At 50.9% G+C, this 22,296-nt stretch overlaps 1 protein-coding gene across 9 annotated transcripts in view; it reads right to left on the bottom strand.

The window, feature by feature from the left end:
- Window positions 1–22,296, bottom strand: part of PPP1R12B (protein phosphatase 1 regulatory subunit 12B) — a 1,230,188-nt gene that overhangs the window by 144,558 nt on the left and 1,063,334 nt on the right. For all 9 annotated transcript variants that reach the window (XM_069633604.1, XM_069633603.1, XM_069633606.1 and 6 more), the window contains one exon: window positions 19,867–19,971. In XM_069633604.1, the coding sequence (XP_069489705.1) occupies window positions 19,867–19,971 (105 nt within the window). The remainder of the gene's footprint in view (window positions 1–19,866; window positions 19,972–22,296) is intronic.

Here is a 22,296-nt window from a genome sequence, read left to right as displayed (position 1 = left end):
GGTGGACTCTCCTCCGCTTTTTCAGAGGGTTTCCCGACAGGCCCGGTTCTGGATCCTCCGTCGGTGTCCGTGGTAACCTCGTCCTTATCTCAGTACATAAGGATTGGATTGTTAACAAAATGGCCGCCGAGCTATCCTGAGGCTCGGGTAATGGCTGCGACGGACGGGATGGCCTTTCCACTGGGCCCTCTACGTCGCCATCTTCGATCACGTCAGCAGTTGCCGCCCCCTGGGATCGAACCCTCTCTAACCTCTCATTGAGGCCTATGAACCTCTCCTTGAGGCCTATGCTCTCGTTGAGGCCTATGGACCTCTCGTTGAGGCCCTTCTCGGTTTCTACCAGCTCCCCCTCAGAGGCTGATTCCGAGTCTGTAATGGCCACTGCCACCCCCTCTTTTCCTGCGGGGGGCTTCACGGGGGTCTTAACGATGGGCTGGAAAGAGGATTCCCTCCGCGGTGGCAGAGATACTCTGGGCCCAGAGGCCGTTTCCACTGGCGTAGTCTCATCCGGCTTCGCCAGGGTCGCAGCAACCACTTCGGCAGAGGCCTTTGCCGGATGGATCAAGGCCCTCACCACCTTAAGAGCGTCCTGGGCCTTCGCCTTGGGGGGAGGATCAGCACCTCGCTCCCCCTTCGAGATCAACCGGGTCTGCTCCAGCGGCTTACCCGGGTTCTCAGACTTCCTCTTCCCCGAACCAGAGCGCTGGCTCGTGGTCGAAAGTGCCGGGGAAGTAGCACCCTGCCTGGCAGCCGAAGAGCCCGACCTTTCGGCGCTCCCGGTGCCCGCGGACTCGCAGTGCTTGGCCTTCTGTTTGGCCCCCGTCACCGGGGCGCCCTCACAGGACTTAGAATCCCGGTCAGACTTTTTCTTCGCCTTCTCACCTGCTGTGCCCTTCTCCAGCCAGGTGGCATGGCGGGAACAACGATCTTGCTTGGTCCGTTCCGAAAGGTTCTTGCAGAACGCACAGTCCTTCTCCATGTACGTCTTGTCCTCATGAAGGCAGTAGAGACATCGCGAATGCTCCTCCTCCTTGAAAACGTTTTGTAATCCGCATCCAGGGCAGCACCTGAACAGCTTGGATCCGGGCGTCGAGCTTCCCTTGTCCTGGGCCATGTCCGTTGAGGTAGGCCGCACATCTTCCGGAATCCTCCAAGAAGTGTCAACTTGATGAAAACTTCACCCTTGAGGGGCGTAGAAGAATTCCGAAACGGCTATCCGTTGTCGGAAGTAGAAACGGTGGAGCTTGAGGCTCGAATAAACCGAAAAAATCTTCTGAAAAGCCCAGGGGCGGGGCTTAGGGAGAGGGCAGTCATTGGCTGGGGGCAGTATGACCCAGAGATCAGTGATTGGTTACTACTAAGAAAGACAGATCAGAAACGAAACTGATACTGATTTTTTCTTTACCGAGGATTCCCAGCCTGACGACGGGGAATATTCATTAGCATGTGAATCCATGCCAGACCTCATGCTGGAGAAGTGGAGAAACGAAAGGTTGCATGTGTTAGAATCACAGCAAAAATGGCAGTGTACACAAAATATCACAGCAAAAACGCTGTGGTTTTGACGCCGCAATCCATGTAAAGGATGCGGGGGACACTCCCGCAACCCCCGGAACCATTATACCATTTAAGGGGAGCGGGGACACCCCTGCAACCCGCGTTCCGCTTAAATGGTGTAATGGGGTACACTTTTAACGTGGCAAACCACAGCAGTTTTGCCGCAATTTTTGTAAAGGCGACTTTTTGCCGCGATTTTATCACTGCATACCAAACGAAGACCCTTGCTTTGAGGCGCTGACTGTGTGGAGGGGTGTTGCCTGGAAAACCCCAAAGAGTTAGGCGTTGCCTTCGATGACTGGACCTTCTGAAGGGCGTCCTCAGTCTTCATTCCAAAGTGGTTTTGGCCAGCAAAAGGCATCTCCAACTGACTGGCCTGACCACAGCCACAAAACCAGACGTCCTCAGCTAAGAGTGGTGCCTGACCAAAGTGCTTGTGACCATGGACCTGCTAACAGTCCGCAGCATCTAGTTCTGATTGCAACACCTGGTGTGAGCCCCTCCTTGCCATCAGTGACCAAGGACAGAAAACTGTTTATTTTTCCTTTCAGGATATATTCAGGTGCATTGGATACTGCCATCCAAAGAACCAAGGATAATGTTGCTATGGCACAAGAGGCATTCACGGCACACAATGCAAGACTGCCTGACGCAGAAACCTTATTACCTCTCGAATCAAACTACTTACTTTCCCCGTCTGGTGGCAGAGACGGGAAGGTAGAAGTCTTAAGCATGGCAGGAGAGAAAAGCTGGGTCCAATGGGGCAGGGTTGTGTATCTTTGCCAGTTCCCAGAATACTGCCCGAACAGAGGCAGGCTTCTCCCACAACTCCAGAAAGGGCCTCCACTGCCACATAGAAGAGCAGGAGCATCTCCTCTTCGAGATCAATATCCAGAATATTGCTTAGTTCATACTAAACATTAGGGCTGTCAGCCCTGTCCAGGTCAAGAGTATTGACCTCCTTACCTATTAAGTGTAGGAATGAAGCTTGGGGTATCAACTGGCAAAATGTCCATGCCCGGGACGAGTTGAGGCAACTGGCGCCCTGCACATCCTCCTTTTCCCCATAGAACTCCTCTGGGGAATTCCTCACCTCGTAGATCCCAAAAGTCATATCTTCGACATCAAGGTGTCCATAGAGAGTGGGATGTAGTCCAGCAGAGCCAACACCACAGATTGGCGCCGAAAGCAAAGACTAAGTCTGAGCCAAGGCATCGGCGCCCGAAGGTGGGGCCTGTCAGCAGAGTGGCCTCGGTTTCTTTCCGGTCCAGGCTCAAGCCCTTACAAGTGCACGTGTGGTGCCCAGCACGTACTCTTAGGGTAGAAACAGACAGTGCCGTTACCTACGCCACAGGATCATAGGCTGTCGGCGCAGATGTCCAACATCAGGGGAAGTTATCCCATTCCTCTGGGATGGAGTTTTCGGTGGGAAAAGGTACCTATGCTGACAGCTCAGGAGTATCCCTGGAACAGTGGCTCTTCTTCCAAGAGGAATAACAGTGTGAAGACACACTCTGGGAGCAGGACTTTCTCCTTGCTCTGACCTCGTACAAGACCACATAGCCTCACCCGTCACCTTGTGGACGAATGTGAAGAATTTCGAATTCTGCTCCCGAAGGCCCTTCAGATGCATGGACTAGCATGACCCACAATCCTGGGTCCTCGCCCGAGCAATATAGAAAAATCCAGTTCAGATACAAGACTGAAATTTGCCATCTGTATTCCGCACACTGCTTGAAGCCCAGGGCCTTAGATGCAGTATGCATGGCAGATAATTGAATGTAAGCTCAACCAGCATGTGTGTCACCAGAGAACAGCTGCACTGGGACAGGGATATCAGATGAGGAATTCGTGGGAGGAAAGAATACTTTAGAAATAACTTATTCAAATAAATACATATGATGCTTTTTCAAAACCCCACCACACACTAAAAATGATTGTTCCTCATGGTAGAAGTTGTGTTTGTGTCATCTTTGATGGCAATTTACAACCTGATACGAAACCAATATGCCCATGTATGGGGAATGCACTTTTGCAGTTGACCACTCGACTAGTGGAGAGTTCTTTCTGAATTAGCTGAAACTGAGGTTTTGGCTGTCTGGTTCACATCTACATTTTGGCCACAGAAAGGAGTAAGGATGGCCCAGAATGCACAGTCCCCACCTGATAGGATGCAGCAGATCTTAGCCTGGGGTGGGCTGGAGTAGCCCAAGTCCTATTTCGGGGTAAAGGGGGAGAACCTAGGGCCATTTGAAATGGACAACCACAAGATCCAGGAATCTGAAGCAGAAGGACCACCAGCGATCTGCTGCAGAACTGCGGCTGTGATTACTTCTGCAGCTCTTATTTCAACTCTGGTGTAAGATCTGAACTATGTGCCACCTTCCTCTCAACAGGAGGGGCCAACCAGTCTGCAGCCCTGGTCTGCATCCCTTGCTTTTCCAAGGTCACAATTGTTGCCGGATATACATTTGGCCTATAGTTGACTATAACCAGACTGTAGCTTTTTTAAGGCCCCACCATACCTTGCCACTGGAATTATTGCTGCATAATCAGAGCGCAGCTGGGACATCTCCAAACTGATGATATTTCTCATCAGGAAGAAGGGCCCATTGTATCTTGAAGTCTGACTGCCTTGACCCGGGGGTCCTGCTGGGCGTGACCTGGATCACACCAAAGTCCACTTCCATCTGCAACTCCCGTGGCTGCTTCCGTGCTCCTGGGACCAAAATATAGTAGACTTTGCCCTGCCCTGGCATAAATGCATGAGTCTGAACCAACCCTTGCTGGTAGCCTTGAACCTGCAAAGCGATTGAACGACAGTCTAGCTTAAGTCAGACCCACTGCCCCCCTCCGATTCCCTGACCCGTGAGGTCTGTGGTGTTGTAAGTCAAAGTGTGTGTTTCAGTATACCTTCTCTTTATGTACCTCTACCCCAATTGACGACAGTGGGCATAAAGTCGTTAGGTAGCAGCAAGATGCCTGAGCTATGGTCAGAAGTGTCACATGCCCACTAGGTCCTGGGGGCCTTTGCGACAGTGACTTTTTCAAACAAATCTGCTTAAAATCACCTACTTGTTAGAGATTGGAATCTGAAAAGGGTGGGACTGGGCTTCTTAAGCATTGCGCTAGCGTGTTGATTTGCTAGCCATTTTACAGCTTGTAGAATTTCTCAAACATTCTGTCCTCCCAACCATTTTAGCTATTGAAAATGTGTTTTGACAAGATTAACTTTGTTGCAATGTAAAGTAGTAGGTAACACATTGGGTGTTAAACTGAGGTGCTGGCGTATTTATGATTTTACTTACCAGTAGCGTGTTGATTTTATTAATTGCTTGCAGTTAACAATATATTTGTATACTTAGCTGTGTGGGTTTCTGTTCCTTGACAGACCTTGCTCTGGTTAACTACGTCACACAAAACCGACCCCCTCGAGTCTAATCCCAACTACCCATCAACTCGACCATTGACAGTTTGGCCAAAGACTTTAGTGTAAGACTGGATAAACTTTCAGGCTGGCTTCTCAGAACCGCCTCACCGGAGTAGGTTCTGAAAAACCCCCTCTTACCCATATCAATATTTAAAAAAATACCAGTGAGTAATCTCCTCAAATCAGTAGATATTGTGGTCAAGTAAGGCCCTGTCTCAAGTGGGTCTTACCTGCATCGATATTTCCTGGGAGCTTACTTTATTGGCAACTGTTAGGGAGTTTTACTGAAGTTCACCTGAGGTAGGTATATAGAAGGCTCTCCTTTTAGTGTACAGGACTCCAACTCCTAGTTTAGGCTTGAACTAGCCAAAGGGGTGGTTAGCTATGGCTGGGCAGGCAGGCAGGCATGTCTTGAGAGTGACGGGCTGGGACCTTTTGAGCAAACAAAACTGTCAAAAAGATATGTAAACTCTTGTAGATATATTTACCGTTATTTATTAAACATAATAGGCAAGGTTAAGTTCACTTTTCAATTCAAGTTAGTATGGGGAAATTGTATACATATATAGTAGGACTTTTGCAGTAGTAACTCGATTCAATAGTAAACGTTCAATTGTAATATAGGTTGGCGGATTGGTAAAAGAAAAAACAGTTTCACTTTCACTTACAAACCGTGCTTCTCCTCTAAACCAATCACTGAACTCTGGGTCATACTGTCCCCAGCCAATGACTGCCCTCTCCCTAAACCCCTCCTCTGGCAGCAATCTTCAGATTTGGTAGCACGTAAAGTGGCAGTATGATGAAGAGCCGCAGAGGGGCAAGAGGGAGGGTTTGCATGTGAATCCATGCCAGACCCATGCTGGAGAACATAACAGGTATGTTACTTGTTACTTCTCCAGCATGGGGTCTAGCATGGATTCACATGCTCATGAATAAAGAATACATAGAACATTACACAACCACGGGAAGTGGCAAGGCTCAACAGAAGCAATTACTCTCATCTCCGGAACAGTCTCACCTTCAAGCTAATAGGATGCGTAGCGCTGCTTGACCGACACTGGCCTCCTCCCTGGAACCCCTGTCGACGCAGCAGAATATCTTGAAGGTGTGCGTAGACCTTCATGTAGCAGCCTGCAAATGTCCAGCAGCGGCACACCAGACAGGAAGGCCACAGTCGTTGCGTTCGCTCTGGTGGAATGGGCTCTGATGGACGGGCAGCAGTCGGTTTGCCAACCGGTGACAGTGCGATATACAGACGGAGAGCCACCTCGAGATGGAAGCCTTGGACAAGGCCTTGCCATGGTTCACAGGACCAAAGTTCACAAATGCTTGAGACTTCTTCTGGAAACTTTGTGCGTGCCAGGTAGAGCTTCAGAGCACACCCCACATCCAGCGAGTGCAAAGTCCTTTCTGCCGGCAACCAAGGGTTTGGATAAAACACAGGCAACACCAAAGGCTTGTTGAGGTGGAATTCCGACGGAACCTTTGGCATAAAGGAGGGGTGCGTCCGCAGCACCACCTTCAATTCGTGAAAAGTCAGCTGTTTGCAGGAAAGTACCTGGATCTCACCTACCGTCTTGGCAGAGGTGATGGCCACGAGGAAAGCCGATTTCCATGAGAGGAAGTTGACAGGGGCCTGAAAAAGAGGCTCAAAGGCACCCACCTACCCCCGCATGAGCTTCGTCAGCACCACGCCAAGTTCCCACGCCGGGGCAGGAGCCTTAAACGGCGGGAATGATCAAAACAGTCCTTTGAGGAACTCCTTGACGAGACAGTGGGATCAAAGATGTTCTTCCTGGTGACCTGGTGTAGTGGGAGATAGCCGCCAGATGCACTTTGATAGAGGAGTGCGCCAGCCCCGCCTTGTCCAACGACAACAAGTACGGAAGAATCTGCGGGGCCGTGACCCTCAGAGGGTTGCTCCTTGTCCAGCAACACATAGCGTACACTCCACAACCTTATCACTCGACGGAAATCCGTGTCGAGAGCAATATTGTCTGCAAAGCTTCCGGACACCTGGATCCAGCGAGCGGTCAGGAACTCCTGAAGGGGGTTCTATATGCAACCTGCAGAGCCGAACCAGGTAGATGCACAACATCACCATGCCAAGCAGTGACTTGATGGTCCGCACCGCCGCTCTCTTCAGTGCCAATAGCCGTTGCACCTTTCCCAGCAGGCCCGCTATCCGGTTTTCCGAGAGAGCTGCCAGGCAGGAGACCGTGTTGAGCCTGGCCCCAAGGAACAGCACATTCTGCGATGGTATCAAGCAGGACTTTGGATAGTTGATGGAGAACCCGCGATCCGTCAGCAGCCGGACGTCCTCTACATGCGTTCGACAGCCACTTCCCTGGACTTGGGCCGGAAGAGCCAGTCGAGGTACGGGTACACGTATACCCAGTGTAGACGGAGATGGGCCGCTACTGGTGGCAGGCACTTTAACACCCTGGTTGCGGACTTCAGTCCAAAGGGGAGGGCCTCAAATTGGTAGTGCCTTCCCTGTACTACCAAGAGCAGGAAATTCTGACGATTCTCGTGAATGGGGACGTCGACGTACGGGAGCTCCACATCCAGCGACGTCAAGAAGTATCCTTCCAGTTAGCCAAGCACGTGCTGCAACGTGAGCATCCTGTATTTCTGGGACTTGCGGTATGTTGAGACGCCGCAGGTAAAGCATGGGCCTCCAGCCCCCGGTCTTTTTTTACCAAGTAGTGTCTGGAGTAGACTTCGGAGCCCCAGAGACGCTTTGGAACCAGCTCTATCGACCCTTTTCTTATCATAGCCCGTACTTCCTGCAGGAGCTGAGGGATGTTCTGCTCTTGCCAGGCCACCTGAGGTTTCCACAGACACTTTTGCTGGAACTCTAAAGTGTGTCCGTGGGCAAGAGCGTCCAGCATCCATCGGTTGGTGGAGATTTTCTTCCACTCGTTGACGAAGCCGCCAGCCGGCCTCCCACCGGGGTGTCTGGGTGTGTGTACGACGTTCTGGACAGTTCAACTTGCTTCGGGGCCTGCGTGCTGCCTTGGGAGCCACGTCTGCCACCTCCACCAAAAGCCTTTGGCAATGCCTCTGTAGGGCCTCCTGGGTCATGGACTGGGGGATGGGGGTGGTTGACAGTATGAAAAGGACCCTCCGCCGAAACAGTTTGATGATCTGACGGACTTCTCACAGAAGGCACGAAAGGAAGGACGTTGTTGAAGAGTGCCCAGGGAATGGGCCGTCTTTGTTACTCTTAATGGTCTGCCTGTCTGTCGACTGCCTTCCCAAAGAGGTTTATCCTGTTGAAGGGCATGTACAGCAGTCTCGTCTGCATTTCCTGATGGAAGTTGGTGGAATTCAGCCAGCCACGACAATGGAGGCAGAGGCTGTCACGCAAAGCCCCCCCCCCCTCCCATGTGCCGGAAAACTGTCTGCGACTTCAAGGGCCACTGTGATGGCAAGATCTGATACCACCTCCCGCTCCTGGAGGATGGAAAGCGTCTCGACCCCAGGTCATCTTATACCACATTTCCCTGTGGTACCTTGCAAGGAATGTAAATGCGTTGGCCGCCTTGATTGTTGATGACGCCGAGTAGATCACTTTTCCTCTCATGGCATCTAACTTCTTCCCCTCGTTATCCGGAAGAACCGAAGATGAGGTTAGACGACCTTTCTCGCTGCCGCCAAAATCACAGAGTCTGGGGAAGGCTGCGATCATAGGCACTTGGGTGCCGACTCCGGCACCCAGTAGTTTTTCTCCAGCCTATCCCTCTTGGCCGGGGCTGTGGCCAGATTCCTCATCAAAGCGAGGCCCTCCTCCCAAACATCGTCCAGGAGCGGCACCACCAAGATGATCTTGGCCTTGCGCGTTGGTATAGGAAACCTTCCTTCTTGGTCTCTTCTGGCTTCAGTTGTAAGAGCTTGGCCGCTCTGGTGACCATGGCATGGACAACCCCACCTCGTCCGGGAGAGAAGCCCTTGGCTGCGGCGAACCACCAGCCGTGGCCATGTCATCCGTGTCCAGAGGGGAGGAGGGCACGTGTGGAGGTTGATGCAGCGGCGTAGGGTGCTGCTTCCTCTTTCACTGGAGGCTGTTCTGGGGCCAGTGGTGTCGCCGGCATGCATTTCTGAATCTGACACCAGGGTGTGTAGGGTCAAAAAGATGTCCAGCAATACATCGGGGGCGGGGGGGAGTTGGTGTAGGCCTACTGGGCCCTGTGCAGTCATCTCTGTTGTCCCCCCTCTAGCGTTTAACACCGTCCGATCACTGTTTGTGATCCTGATGGGGATAGAGGCACTGAAGGCGTTTGTCCTCTACAAACACATTCCGCAGTCCGCTGCTGGATCAGAGCTTGAAAGGGAGCTTCCCTCTTCTCTTTCGACATGGTGCAGAATAGGCCTGATGGTCTTTCTGGAATTTTCGATGAAACTTAGACGATGCTTGCCCTTGAGGGGCGTTGCAATTCACCGATAAACTGGTCACCGCTTGTTGGCAGAAAAAGTGATAAAGCACACGGGCTCTATGTGATAAAAGAACAAATTACTTTCTTACCTGGTGACGTTCTTTCGTTGGGATGGTCCGACGACATATTCCTTATCTATGACAGGTAATGTCCACAGCTGTGCTGCTTCGGAAAATCTTTGGCGTCTGCGTCCTGCGTCGATGACATCGATGCGCCGTCCCCGAGGACCTCCTCCGAAAGGCCAATGTCACCCGATGTGATAAGTAGGACGCACGACGCCCATAGCCTCAGTTATAGTTTTTTCCCAGAACGTGTGCCACCAGTTTTCTGCCAGTCAGACACACAAGGCCTTGCGGAACGCAAGCTGCAATCGCAAAAGAAATTCTGCAATGGGGAAGGCAGGGAGGGAGCGATATGGAATACATCGTCGGACCATCCTATCGAAAGAACGTTACCAGGTAAGAAAGTAACTTGTTCTTCGAGGGGATTGGGTCCTCCGACGTGTTCCATATCTATGACAGACTCCCAAAGCAGTACCAAGCAAGGAGGTGGGAAAGAATTTAGAATACAAATTTAGCATGCCCAATCAAATTGCGGAATAGAGAACTGCCTTGCCAAAGGCCAGATCTTGCCCTATGATAGAATCGAGGGAGTAGCGACGTACAAAAGTATGTACTGAAGCCCAGGTGGCTGCATCACAGATGTGACGAATAGGAACTCCCCTCTGCAGGGCAGTAGACGCAGCCACTCCCCTGGTAGAATGGGCCCGCAAGCCAGCCGGAGGATCCTTACCCACCAAGCGGTAACAATCGGAGATAGCTAAAATAATCCAACGAGACAGTGTTTCGTCACAGCTATCCCCAAACGCTTTCCAGCGTAAACCAATGAAAAGTTGATTGTTCACTCTGACCCGGGACATGCGCGAAATATAAAAGCTCAGCGCTCTCCTAGGATCAAGCCTATGGAGCCTCTCCTCTTCTTTACCAGGATGTGGAGAAGGATAGAACGCCGGAAGAACAACCTTCTGGCTCAAATGAAATTCCGAAACCACCTTCGGAAGAAAAGAAGGCAGAACTCTAAGGACAACCCTGTCCTTATGAAAACACAGTGAAGGGTGGCTTAACTGAAAGTGCCTGTAACTCACTCACTCTGCGAGCGGAAGAAACCGCAACCAAAAACACAGTTTTCAGAGTCAACAGCCTCAAAGGGCAAGAATGTAAAGGCTCAAACGGAGCACCAATAAGAAAATTAAGAACGAGGTTCAAATCCCAACCGGGCACCAGAAAAGGTGACGGAGGGAACACATTAGTGAGCCCTTTCAAAAACTGCGAAATTAAAGGAATCTTAAAATAGGAATACTCTTCAGACGAGCGCTTAAATATGGACAGCGCCGCCAGGTAACCTTTAATGGTCCTCACTTGCAAGCCCCTGTGGGCCAAAGATAGCAAAAAAGACAGAACCATGGGAATGTCACATTCAAAAGGATCCACATTCTTAACTCTGCACCAGTCGCAGAAGTTTCTCCAACGGCAACGGTACAGAGACTCTGTTGCCGGCCGCCTGGCCAAGAGCAACACCTCCATCACGTCTTCAGGGAGGTCCCAATCCTTATACCTCAACCTTTCAGAAGCCAAGCGTGAAGGTTGAGGGATCTGACCTCTGGATGAAGAACCTGACCCCCCTCCCGTGAGAGCAGATCGTCTCAGTAGGGAAGACGACGTGAAGGGCAGATGGACAAGTCGAGAAGATCCGGGTACCACGTCCTCCGGGCCCACGCCGGAGCAATGAGGATCATCCGGGAACCGAACCTCTGCAGTACTTGCGGGATGACGGGGACTGGAGGAAACGCGTACAGCAGTGGGAATGACCACTCCACCACAAACGCGTCTCCTAAGGCTCCTTTTGGAGAAAATTCCTGCGAGCAAAACCTCTCGCACTTCCGGTTGACACTGGAGGCGAAGAGATCCACTTGAGGGGTCCCCCAAAGGGCGAAGATCTCCAGGAGAATCTCCTGAGCCAGCTCCCACTCGTGAGAGATCGTGCTCTGCCTGCTCAGAGCGTCCGCCATCTCGTTGTCGTCTCCGGCCAGATCAACAGCAGAGATCGAAACTTCCTTCTGGATGGCCCAGAACTGGAGCTGCATCGCCTCCCTGAACAGCGGAAGTGACCCTGCCCCCCCCCTTTTGTTGAGGTAGTGCATGGCCACCGTGTTGTCCGTTAGAATTAGGACACTCTTTCCACGCACAGTCGGCAGAAAAGCCTTCAGGGCTAGCCTGACAGCCCATAGCTCCAACAGATTGATATGGAGTCTGGACTCCGACGGAGACCAACGACCGCTGACTGTCAACTCGTTGGCATGAGCTCCCCACCCCGTGAGGGATGCGTCCGTCACGATCGTCACCTCCGGCCAGGGCAGCCAAAATGGGGCCCCCTTCATCAGATTGCCCTCGACGGCCCACCACAGAAGGTCCCGGGCTACCGAGGGCGGCACCTGAACAGGGTCTGACAGCCTGCCACAGGACTGAGACCACTGGAGCTTGAGTGCCCAATGCAAAGATCTCATCCGCAGACGAGCCTCTGGCACCAGAAGAATGCAGACGTGAATCCCCCCCTTTCCTGAGATGCGCTGCCACCACCACCATGAGCTTGGTGAAAACCCTCGGGCGAGAGACACCAACCAGTCCTGAAGTTGAAGGGCCTGGAGGACTTGAGAAAGAGTCACCATCTTGAACTTGTCCTTCCTGAGGAGTTTGTTCAAACCGCGCAAGTCCATGATGGGTCTCAATCCCCAGTCTTTCTTCGAAATCAAAAAATAAGGGGAATACCATCCCTTGTTCCTCTCTGCTACAGGCACCAGTTCTATGGCGCCTTTCTCCAGCAGGGCTTGAATTTCCTGCCCAAGGAGTGGATCCGGACACTTCAAAGAGGTTCCCTGGTGGATTGTCGTGAGGCCTCTGCCGAAAAGGAAGACAGTAGCCGTGGGTTATGATCTCCAGAACCCACACATCCGAAGTAATGGCTTGCCACTCTACAAGATGCTGCGCCAGCCTTCCCCCAACCGGCGAACCATGGGACCTGGCCTCATGACTGAGTGGTAGCGGCTGCGGCGTTGCTTGAGGGCAAAGAGGCAACTGCCCGAGCGGCCTTGGCACCTTGAGTACCTTTGTTTCCACCTCTGGCACTCTTACGATGGCCTCTTTGACTGCTAGCTCCCCCTCGTTTTACTGAAGGACGAGTAATAGCGAAAGGAACATCCCCTCCATTGCTGTCCCCTAGGATGAAAAGGCGGAGGTTGGCGAACTGCAGCGCCCAATGACTTTGCTGCAGCTTTGGAGGTCTGCAACCTCTCAAGGCTCCCGTCAGCCTTGCTGCCAAAAAGGTGTTCACCGTCAAAGGGCATGTTGAGGAGCCGGGACTGCACATCAGGAGCGAACTCAGACTTCCGCAATCACGCAAACCTGCGCATTATGGTGCTCGCCGCCATGAACCGGCTGATACAATCTGCCAAGTCCAAACCCAACTGAACGGCCTCACACATGGCATCCTTGCCATCCTGAACCATAGCAAGGAAACCATCCTGTTCGTCCCCTTCGGGAATATGTTCAGCCGCTAATGCAACACAGTTCCACAGAGTGTGTGTGAAACGAGACAAAGCACATATGGAGTTGGCCGCCTGAAGCGCCATATCCCCCCCGAAGAAAACACTTTCTTCGCCCAGCCGTCAAAACGTTTGTCGTCCCTATCCGGAGGGATGGTAAGATACGACGCCTGCTTTGCCGGGGCTGTAGCCGCCTGCACCACCAAACTCTCCGGAGTGGGGTGCCTGGACAAGTAGCAGGGATTGCTACTAGCTGGATGGTATTTTCGCGACAAAGACTTGCCCACTACCGGGAGACTCTCCGGAGCAGCCCAAGCCGCCGCCACCCTTCTCTGCAGAGCCATATGAAACGGCAAAACCGGGTCAGTGGGGGGACCGAGATCAAGGATGTCCGTGAGATCATCCTGAACAAACTCCCCTGGGGGAGCTGACCAATCCAAATACTCGGTGACCCGAGACATAAGGCGCCGATATGAAGAATCGGCATGGGTGCCAGGCTCCGGCCTACAAAACTCCACCTCGGGAGAGGTATCCAGTCCACTGGCATCATGCAGTGACTGCCTCAGGTCATCAAACTGGCTATGGCCCGAGATTAGCTCATCTGGAACCGGAACCAAGCCGTCATCAAAGCCTTCATCACCCTCTGAAATGTACTCCAGGCGGGGAGAGGAAGACCCCTGGGACCAAAGCAGTGCCTGACCCTAGCCAGAGCCTTCCTAGGGGCTAATCCCGTGCCACGGGGCCCCTTCGACACCGCCGCCTCAAAAGGCGTCGACTTCGAGCGAATCGGCGTCGATGTCAACTGAAGCGCCGCCAGCATCGGCGGCGTCGACACAGGCCTCGAAGCCGGAGCTCCGAGCGTGTCTCTCGGCGACCAAGGCGCCGACGACGCCCTCGGAGGCGGAGCCTCGAGAGAAATCGTCGATGACCTCAGCGCCACAGGCGTCGACGTCTTCTTTGAAGACGGCACAGGATCACGCGGTCTCGAGCGCGTCGAGGACCGGGACCTGGAACGGGCATGGAGAGAACGGCTACCCTTGTCCGAGCGGGACCTCTCCCGTGAGCCGTGCCGACCACCCGAGCCCGAAGGCGTACGAGCGGTGTCTCTCGACTGGTGCCGACCGACCCCACTCGGAGGCGCGGACGGACCGGTGCCCTGCGATTCAAGAATCGCTAGCATCTGCTTCCCAAAGGAAGCCCATTCCTCCGGTGTTGCTTGCATGGAGCGATAAGTGGTCCGCTGACGGGCGGAGTCCTCGGAAGAGGACGGGGTAGGCGACCGATGCCGGCGCTTCCGGGAATGCCTCGAAGAGGCGGAGGAGTGGCGAGACCGACTCCTGGAAGGAGACCCACTGGACTTCAGACGATGACGCGGAGAGTCGCCCCTCGAGTCATCGGTCGAAAACCCCGCAGACCTCGACTTCCGGGGCTTAGACACCCGGCCTACCGACAGCTTCTTCTTGCGTTCCCGCAAGTACTTTGCCGTGAGCGACTGGCAGTCGACACAGTCATCCGTATCGTGGGCCTCCCCGAGGCACCAGAGGCAGGCGTCGTGCAAGTCCGTGACCGACATCTTGGACCCACAGTCCCCGCATTTCTTGAAGCCCGGACGTGGGGTTGAAGACGAAGTAGACATCGCCACAAACAGGTCTTCACAAAAAACCGAACAGGTTCAACGAACCGAGAATTGAAAACAGCAAACTCCAAGTCGAGGCGTACCGAGATTCACGAAGCGAACACGTTCGCGGAAAAAACGGAACTGAGGCTATGGGCGTCGTGCGTCCTACTTATCACATCGGGTGACGTCGGCCGTTGGAGGAGGTCCTCGGGGGCGGCGCATCGACGTCATCGACGCAGGACGCAGACGCCAAAGATTTTCCGACGCAGCACAGCTGTGGACATTACCTGTCATAGATATGGAATATGTCGGAGGACCCAATCCCCTTGAAATAGAACTTTTTAATCGAAAAAAGTGCGAAAACGTATAACAGCTCATGAAGCAAAACACGAGGACTCCCAAAACTTTAACGTGAGGTAAAAATCTGAAGATGGCTGCCAGCGTTCAGTGATTGGTTTAGAGGAGAAATATAGTTTGTAAGTGAAAGTGAAACAGTTTTTTCTTTTACCAAGGATTGCCATCCTGACGGGGAATATTCATCAGCATGTGATTCCATGCTAGAGCCCTTGCTGGAGAAAGAACAGTTACTGCCCAGTCATCTAAGCTTGCTCTCTCGGCCCAGCCTTCGGATGAGGGGACTTCAAGGAGCGGAACTTGCCTCTGGAGGTCCGGAAGGAGTCAACCAAAGTTTCGGGAGGATTTGTTCTTTGGAAGGCAATTCACTGCACTTTGGCAACAGGTACCAGGGTATTGGCAGTTTACAGCCCATGAAGGTTACAGCTCATAGTGCGATGGCCTGAAATGCAGGTCGCCTTAAGCCTGGTTGGTCCCACCAGTCTAAGGGAGTAAGTCATCCATCAAGCTTCACTGTCGCTTGGAAGAGGGGGCTGGTGGAGCAGCAGTCACTCGGTTGGCTCTGGCAGTCTCTGGAGGTGGAATGGATCTTCCAGTGGTCGACTTTAGCTTCAGCATCAAGACGCTCGCCTTTTATACAGGAACACAGCAATTCAATATGCATGCTGTCAGTCAAACTTTGAGTGGAGGCTGTACTGATCCAAGCAGGCATACTGGAGGACAAAGACCTGTGGAGTTCTTGAGTCCTGCCAGTTTCCCGTCATCCCAGACATACTGCCACCTTCAGGAGGGTTTCACAATGGCATCCCGGCGAAGACCTACCAGGAACCCCCCCCCCCACCTCCCTAGCAAAGCAGAAGAAGGACCAAGAAAGAACATACCATTGTGAGTTGTTGAAAAAAAGACAACCAGAATTATTTTGGGTCAATGGTGTCCCATGTGCGCCTTACTACAGCTGTGAATGCAGCCTGGGCTGTAAGTTTCACAAAATTGGTAGGAAAGGTATCCACTGCCACCAACCACTCAGATGGATTTGATACTGTAGCTAAAAAGATGCATGGAAAAAGTTACATAGCCGGAGTGCTGGGCTCACAAGAGAAGTGTTGTTGGGATAAAAAGTACCCTTCTATCCTTGGGAACAGGAGTTCTTGCAAGGAATAAAAATAAAACCAAAGAGGGACGATCAAGGAGCTTCCAGAAGCTAGCACTGCACATAAGGTGCTGTGTGCTACAATAGGAAATTACAGATGCCATAGAAAAAGGAGGCGAGTGGCCATACAAATAAATCCAAAAAAGAGTGCCCAGAGCACAAAACAATGGCTGAGTCAGGAGAAAGATTACCACTTGCTCATATGAGTCAGAAGAAACCCAATAGTCAAGCAAAAAGTGCTGGGGCACTACCAGGTGAGTAGAATATCACACAAGATGGAAGTTTTACTTAACAGCAACTAACCAATCATCTACCCTGCACAGATATTCTCTTTAATGATTATCCGCCAATACTTTGCCAAGCAGTTCAATATAAAGAGATAATCCTCCCGATGAGTTACTGTGTTAATGTGCGAAACTATGCATAAACTTTGCCCTTCAGCAAATCACAGTCTGTAAATTGGGAAAAGTAATATGAAACCTAGAGGCTTTTACCATTTGGTTAGTTTTATGCAGCCACTGGACAAAAAGGATCTACATGAAAATACAGACATTTTTACTGCCAGTTTGAGAGTACCCACAACATCTCAAAATCTCTGCACTTTAAATACCCCAACATCCAACCCCGACCCCCCCTCTCCCCATCTTTTTTTGGGGGGGAATTTGTTTTTTCCATGCAAGGTTTTCTCCATCGCAGTAATGTGGGATTCAGAATTTTGTAGCGATAATGTGCAAAAATACATGGCAGTTTGGCGTTTAAATAGTTCTTACCAGTTGCAATACAATCTATATAGAAAGTAAAACAGCACGTTCTTAAATTGATAATTAAATTACCAGTCTACCATTCATCAATTTACAAATGAAACTCCATCAAGTCAAATAACGCTAATGCAAGCGCTCAAAACAGGGTTCAATGTTCACAAACCATTCCATAGGATAATGCTATGAAGAACCCATTGCAAAAACAACCTCATTCAGTGGATTTACCCATTGAGAAATGGAAAGCTGGTTTATGACACCGGTAAATAGTAACTTGTGAAAATGCAATACAAACACAAAAGTGACAATACATGGAAATGCTAATTTATGACACCAATAAATGCTAGCCGATGACAACACATTAATAGAACAGTGAATGAATAAAGCTTTGTTTCAGATATTTGCATAAGTCTTGATACAAGCAACATTAATATTGTCAGTGTTATATTTGTGTTGATATGTGTAAGTTCACGTGTAAGGTATTATGTATGCCCTTCTCTTTCAATGACTCTGATGCTGGAAATGCATCGGAGGGACAGGGCCTCCATACCCTTGTCCTTTACTTCTTTTTATCGTGTGTTCTGTCGTGTTTTCCGCGCAGGAGTTCATGTGGGACTCCTGGCGGTGCAGCTCTCTCTTTTGGTTTGGTGAACGGACCCGTGGGATAACCTTATGGCACCCATGGGTCGGGGTACAACCCTGTGCCCCTAGTGTATGTTTTTGGCACCTTTGGGTGGCCCGCAAAGCAGGGTATGGGCTGGTGGCAGCTCCATGCTGAACTTGACAGGTGCGCAGAGTATCCTCCATTTTGGGATACCCCAGCCCTGCCATTGGAATCAGTTGATTCCTGATGGAAAACAAGATGGCCTCTTGCTTTCTTTTAACCATTACCTTGTTTTCCCAAAGTCCTGGGAAGCCCTGACTCTGTCCCTTCCCCCTGACTGGCTGTTGGGTGGAAATGCCATATATGGTGGTGTTGTGAAGGCCCGGCCAGACTAGCTGGAGCCTTCCCGGTGATGTATGTTGTGGGTACCTCCTGTGGGTGGGACCTGGGTGAATAGAGTGTGTGACGAATATGCATTCTGTGTTGTGGGTGTCTAGTATCTGGTGGTTGACACAATGACTGAGACAACCCTGCCCGAAACCGGTATGAATGCAGCTGGGAGTGTTGAATGGCTCGGTACTTGTCCCAAGGAGTGTCTGGAGAGCAGTGAATGGCCTGAATACCTCGTGTGCCTGATTGGCTGCCTGCCTGCATGAATGCCCTTAGTCGTGATTGGATGCTTGAGTGTGACCCAGCGGAATGAGAGATCAACAGTATATCTGGGGACCTCTCACTGCTAGAAATCGTGTTCAGAAGCTGAAGTCCACCACGATGAGTAACTGGAGTAACTGACGCTTGACCTTGAAGCCCCGCTGGATGAGAAGGAGTGCTGTTGCTCTCCTTCGCAATCTGAAAGCTGCTGTGTTTCCAAGGACTGACCCGGAGAGGACCTGGTAAGGCACCCTCTTCCCGAGCTACGAGGGACCATCGTGCACAGCTGATCTTTGCCAAAGCTCCCTGGTAGACAGACCTTCGACAGGCTGCCGACCCGATACGGGGACTGCTGCGGAACTCTCAAAGAGAAGCACTCGGACTGTTGTCCGCCACTGTCGCCGACTGGAGCCGCCTTGCTCCCGTTTGCCTAAGAACTTCCATTTATCGGACGCTCTCGTCTGCATCGTCACCCGCTTGTCTCCCGCTGGAGAAAGCCCGACCGTCGACGCGCCGAGGAGCATCCACCGGTGGATTTCCCGCCACCTAAAGACCACAGAGACGCCGACGACTCGACGCCCTTGCTGGGCCACAGTTGTTCATCACTTTGCGGTCCAGAACTATCGTCACTGAAGTGCCCCGCACGCCTCTTCCTTGCAGGACGCCAACGCTCTGTCATCGACGAGCACCGCTAGGAACGAAGCTGCCACTTCCCTGCCGTAGATCACCCTGTTGCCCGTCGGACGTTCGACGACCCGTGACTCCTACCTTAAAGGGAGGGCACTCAAGAAGGGCTGTCGATTCCCCGACACCGAACGCTGAGGTCCTCCACACCTCTCGACGATCCGTGGGTCCTGCCTGAAAGGGAGTCGCTCAAGAAGGAACGGTCGACACATCGTCGGAGAACTCTACTCCACCAGGTACATTGGGGGGGGGGGGTAAAACCTTAATAGGAGGAAATAAGACTTCTGAACATTACATGGACTTGGCTTGTGCTACATATCTTTTATTTACAGGTTGCCCAGGTTGGGGGGGGGTGGATCTCCACCCCGAACTGTGCCTATTGCTAGGGGTCAGCATTCGGCCTATTGTTTCAACCATCTTACGTTCCTGCCTATCTCTATTGCTGGTTTCCTCGTTATTAATCTGTGTGACATTTTAACCGTACAGTTGATGCACTTTAGAGAGATTTGATAACATTGGTGGTACCACTTTAGAATTGTATATATTTATCATTATTGACTTCCAAGTACAAAATGCGTTATTGTGATCGTGTACATACCCTTGAATATTAGTTATATAAAGACTGTTTTCAGTAATACAGTGTGTGGACATCCCTTTGTGGGGGTTCGGGGACTACACTGTACTTAAGAACCAGCCTGCATCACCTCCTGAGAAGCTAGGCCTTGATTGCTCGACCATGTACCAATAATAGAGGATCTTGGCTGGGGTCCTCTGTGCCTCTCCTCTACCATATAGAGAGCGGAAGTACAGACACCCCCTACCAGTCTTTACAAGGACACACAGTCAGATGTCAACTCTACTCTCACTGGTGATGTGTTGCGCTTTACAAACAACATTAGCATAATATCAACCAGAGTTAATTTTAGAATTCATGATTTGAGAATAACAGTGTCCACGTCCCCCCTCCAACAACGTAGCCAACATGTGCCCCTTTACGCTCACTCACTTTGACCTCACACTCACCTGAGCGACTTTCTCGAGCTTGGTTTTGATGTCTACTAGTTCCAGCTGGGCTTCTCGCAGCTTTGACTTGAGGCTTTCATTCTCAGACAAGGCATTCTCATAGAGCTGAACAAAACAGAAGTGGTTGTTAAGAAGTGGTCGGTACACCTCCTCTGATTAAATTGACTAATATTTAAAAAACATAGTTGGCAAATCGGAGGAAAAATAGGTACGGCTGTACAGTACCCCTCACTGAAAATTAATTTTCACCTCCATCACCCCCAACATGTTTTCATACTGCCATAGCCATAATAATGCACTTTATAAAGGAGAAGCAACCCAGTACTACTTCTAGCCATTTGAATATGAGTGGTAGGAGTGTCATGTAATCAATTCACCGGGCACTGGATTTGTACAAACTAGTGTATTAAGTGTGTAAAGAGCGAAAAGACTGTAGTGGGCAAAGACCACCTCTTCAGAGTGTCAATATATTATGTGGTGTATTTTAATGTAATTTATGTAAACAGAACAAAAATGGTGTTATTCATGCTGCAGTGTTGCATGTGCCTTAGCAGAAAGATGTGCACAATCGTAGCATTTGTACACGTTCTTTAAGAGGTATTTCGCACTTTTGACTGACAGACAACTCTCTATATTTATAGGGCAGTTGTATTTCAAGCTGAAGGATGGGCTAAAGGGAACTACCAAAGAATTGTCAATTTCTTTACCATTGACAATTACTAGGTTCACATTTTTTCGCCTACGGTCTCGATTATATCCATCCACATTAAGTAATGTTTCTTCTTGAAGAACAAGTTACTGTGTTACCTGGTAATGTTCTTTCGACGGGATGTTCCGACAACGTATTCCACATCTATCACAGCTAATCACCACAGCTGTGCTGCTTCGGAAAATTTTCGGTGTCTGCATCCTGCGTCAATGACGTCAATACGTCCCTTCGAGGACCTCCTTCGACGGCAGACGTACCCAATGTTATATGTAGGACGCACGATGCCCGTAGCTCAGTTGTAGTTTTTTCCCAGAACGTGTGGAACCAATCTTCTGCCAGTATTACTACAGAAAGCCTTGCGGAAACTAAAGCTGCAATCGCATAAGAAATTCTGTAGAGGGGCAGGCTAGGAGGGTTCCATGTGGAATACGTTGTCGGAACATCCCATCGAAAGAACGTTACCAGGCAAGAAAGTAACTTGTTCTTCGAGAGGATTGGTTCCTCCGACGTAGTCCACATCTATGACAGACTCCCAAAGCAGTACCAACGTATGGAGGTGGGAAAAGAATTTAGAATTTTAGAATGCCCAATCAAATTGCAGAATAGAGGAGAGGAATGCTTGGTAGGACAAGCTACCCGCCGTCTGGCAGAGTCCTCAGACAAGGACGGGTAAGGCGACCTGTGACAGCACTTCCGCAAGTGCCTAGAAGAGGCAGAGGAATGGCGGGAACCACTCCGGGAACGACACCCCCCTGGACTTACGCCGACGTGGAGAGGCGCCCCTCGAATCGGTCGAAAGCCCCACGGAGTTCGACTTTCGGAGTTTGGAAACCCTACCTACAGATAGCTTCTTCCGCTCCCACAAGGCCTTCGACGTCAAAGACTGGCAATCGTCACAGTCATCCATAGCATGGTCCTCGCCGAGGCAGCAGAGGCAGACGTCATGCGGGTCCGTAAGCGACATCTTGGAACCGCAGTCCTGACTTCTTGAATCCCGACCGCGGGGTAGAAGACGAAGACATGATATCTTCACAAACCACCAAGTTCGAAGAACCGATAGAAAATCAGAAGAACTGAGGTGCGTCGAAATCTCTGAAGCAAACACGTTCGTGGAAAAAACGGAACTGAGGCTACGGGCGTCGTACATATAACATCGGGTGACGTCAGCCGTCGAAGGAGGTCCTCGAAGGGGTGTATCGACGTAGAACATTTTCCGAAGCACCTGTGGTGATTACCGGTCATAGATGTGGAATACGTCAGAGGAACCAATCTCCTCAAAACTGGGTTTTTGGAGCAGTTGCCATCAACCATGCTAAGTGATTTTTAAGGGCTGTGTATCATATGCTTCATCACAATGGCATGTAGCCGGAGAAACTGGTGTTCATCTGGAATTTCGTCTGATCTATATTTGCCAATGGTTTCAGCATCCTTTGGCTCGTCTTCTACTTTCAATATTAAGAGGATATGAGCATGTGGTAGTCCTCTCTTTTGAAACTCGATAACATGGACTTTTGCGCAAGCACCTCCAAGATCATTAATGCAACAGCTTCCTTTAGCGGTGACAATAGGCGGAGCGGGCAGTCTTTACTGTGCATGACTGCATCGGACAAACCTACTTCTGTTCTTTTGTTATTGTTATATATAGATGTACTGTGAGGGGTCAGTAAGGTGAGAGACAGCTGTTCGATGATTTATCAAAATATGGCATTTTTATGCTCAAA

The sequence above is a fragment of the Ambystoma mexicanum genome, chromosome 13 (genome assembly GCF_040938575.1).
Source record: "Ambystoma mexicanum isolate Mex_15411 chromosome 13, UKY_AmexF1_1, whole genome shotgun sequence".
Lineage (NCBI taxonomy): Eukaryota > Metazoa > Chordata > Amphibia > Caudata > Ambystomatidae > Ambystoma > Ambystoma mexicanum.
Note: the sequence above shows the minus strand (reverse complement) of the source record. Positions and strands in the feature narration are given on the sequence as shown.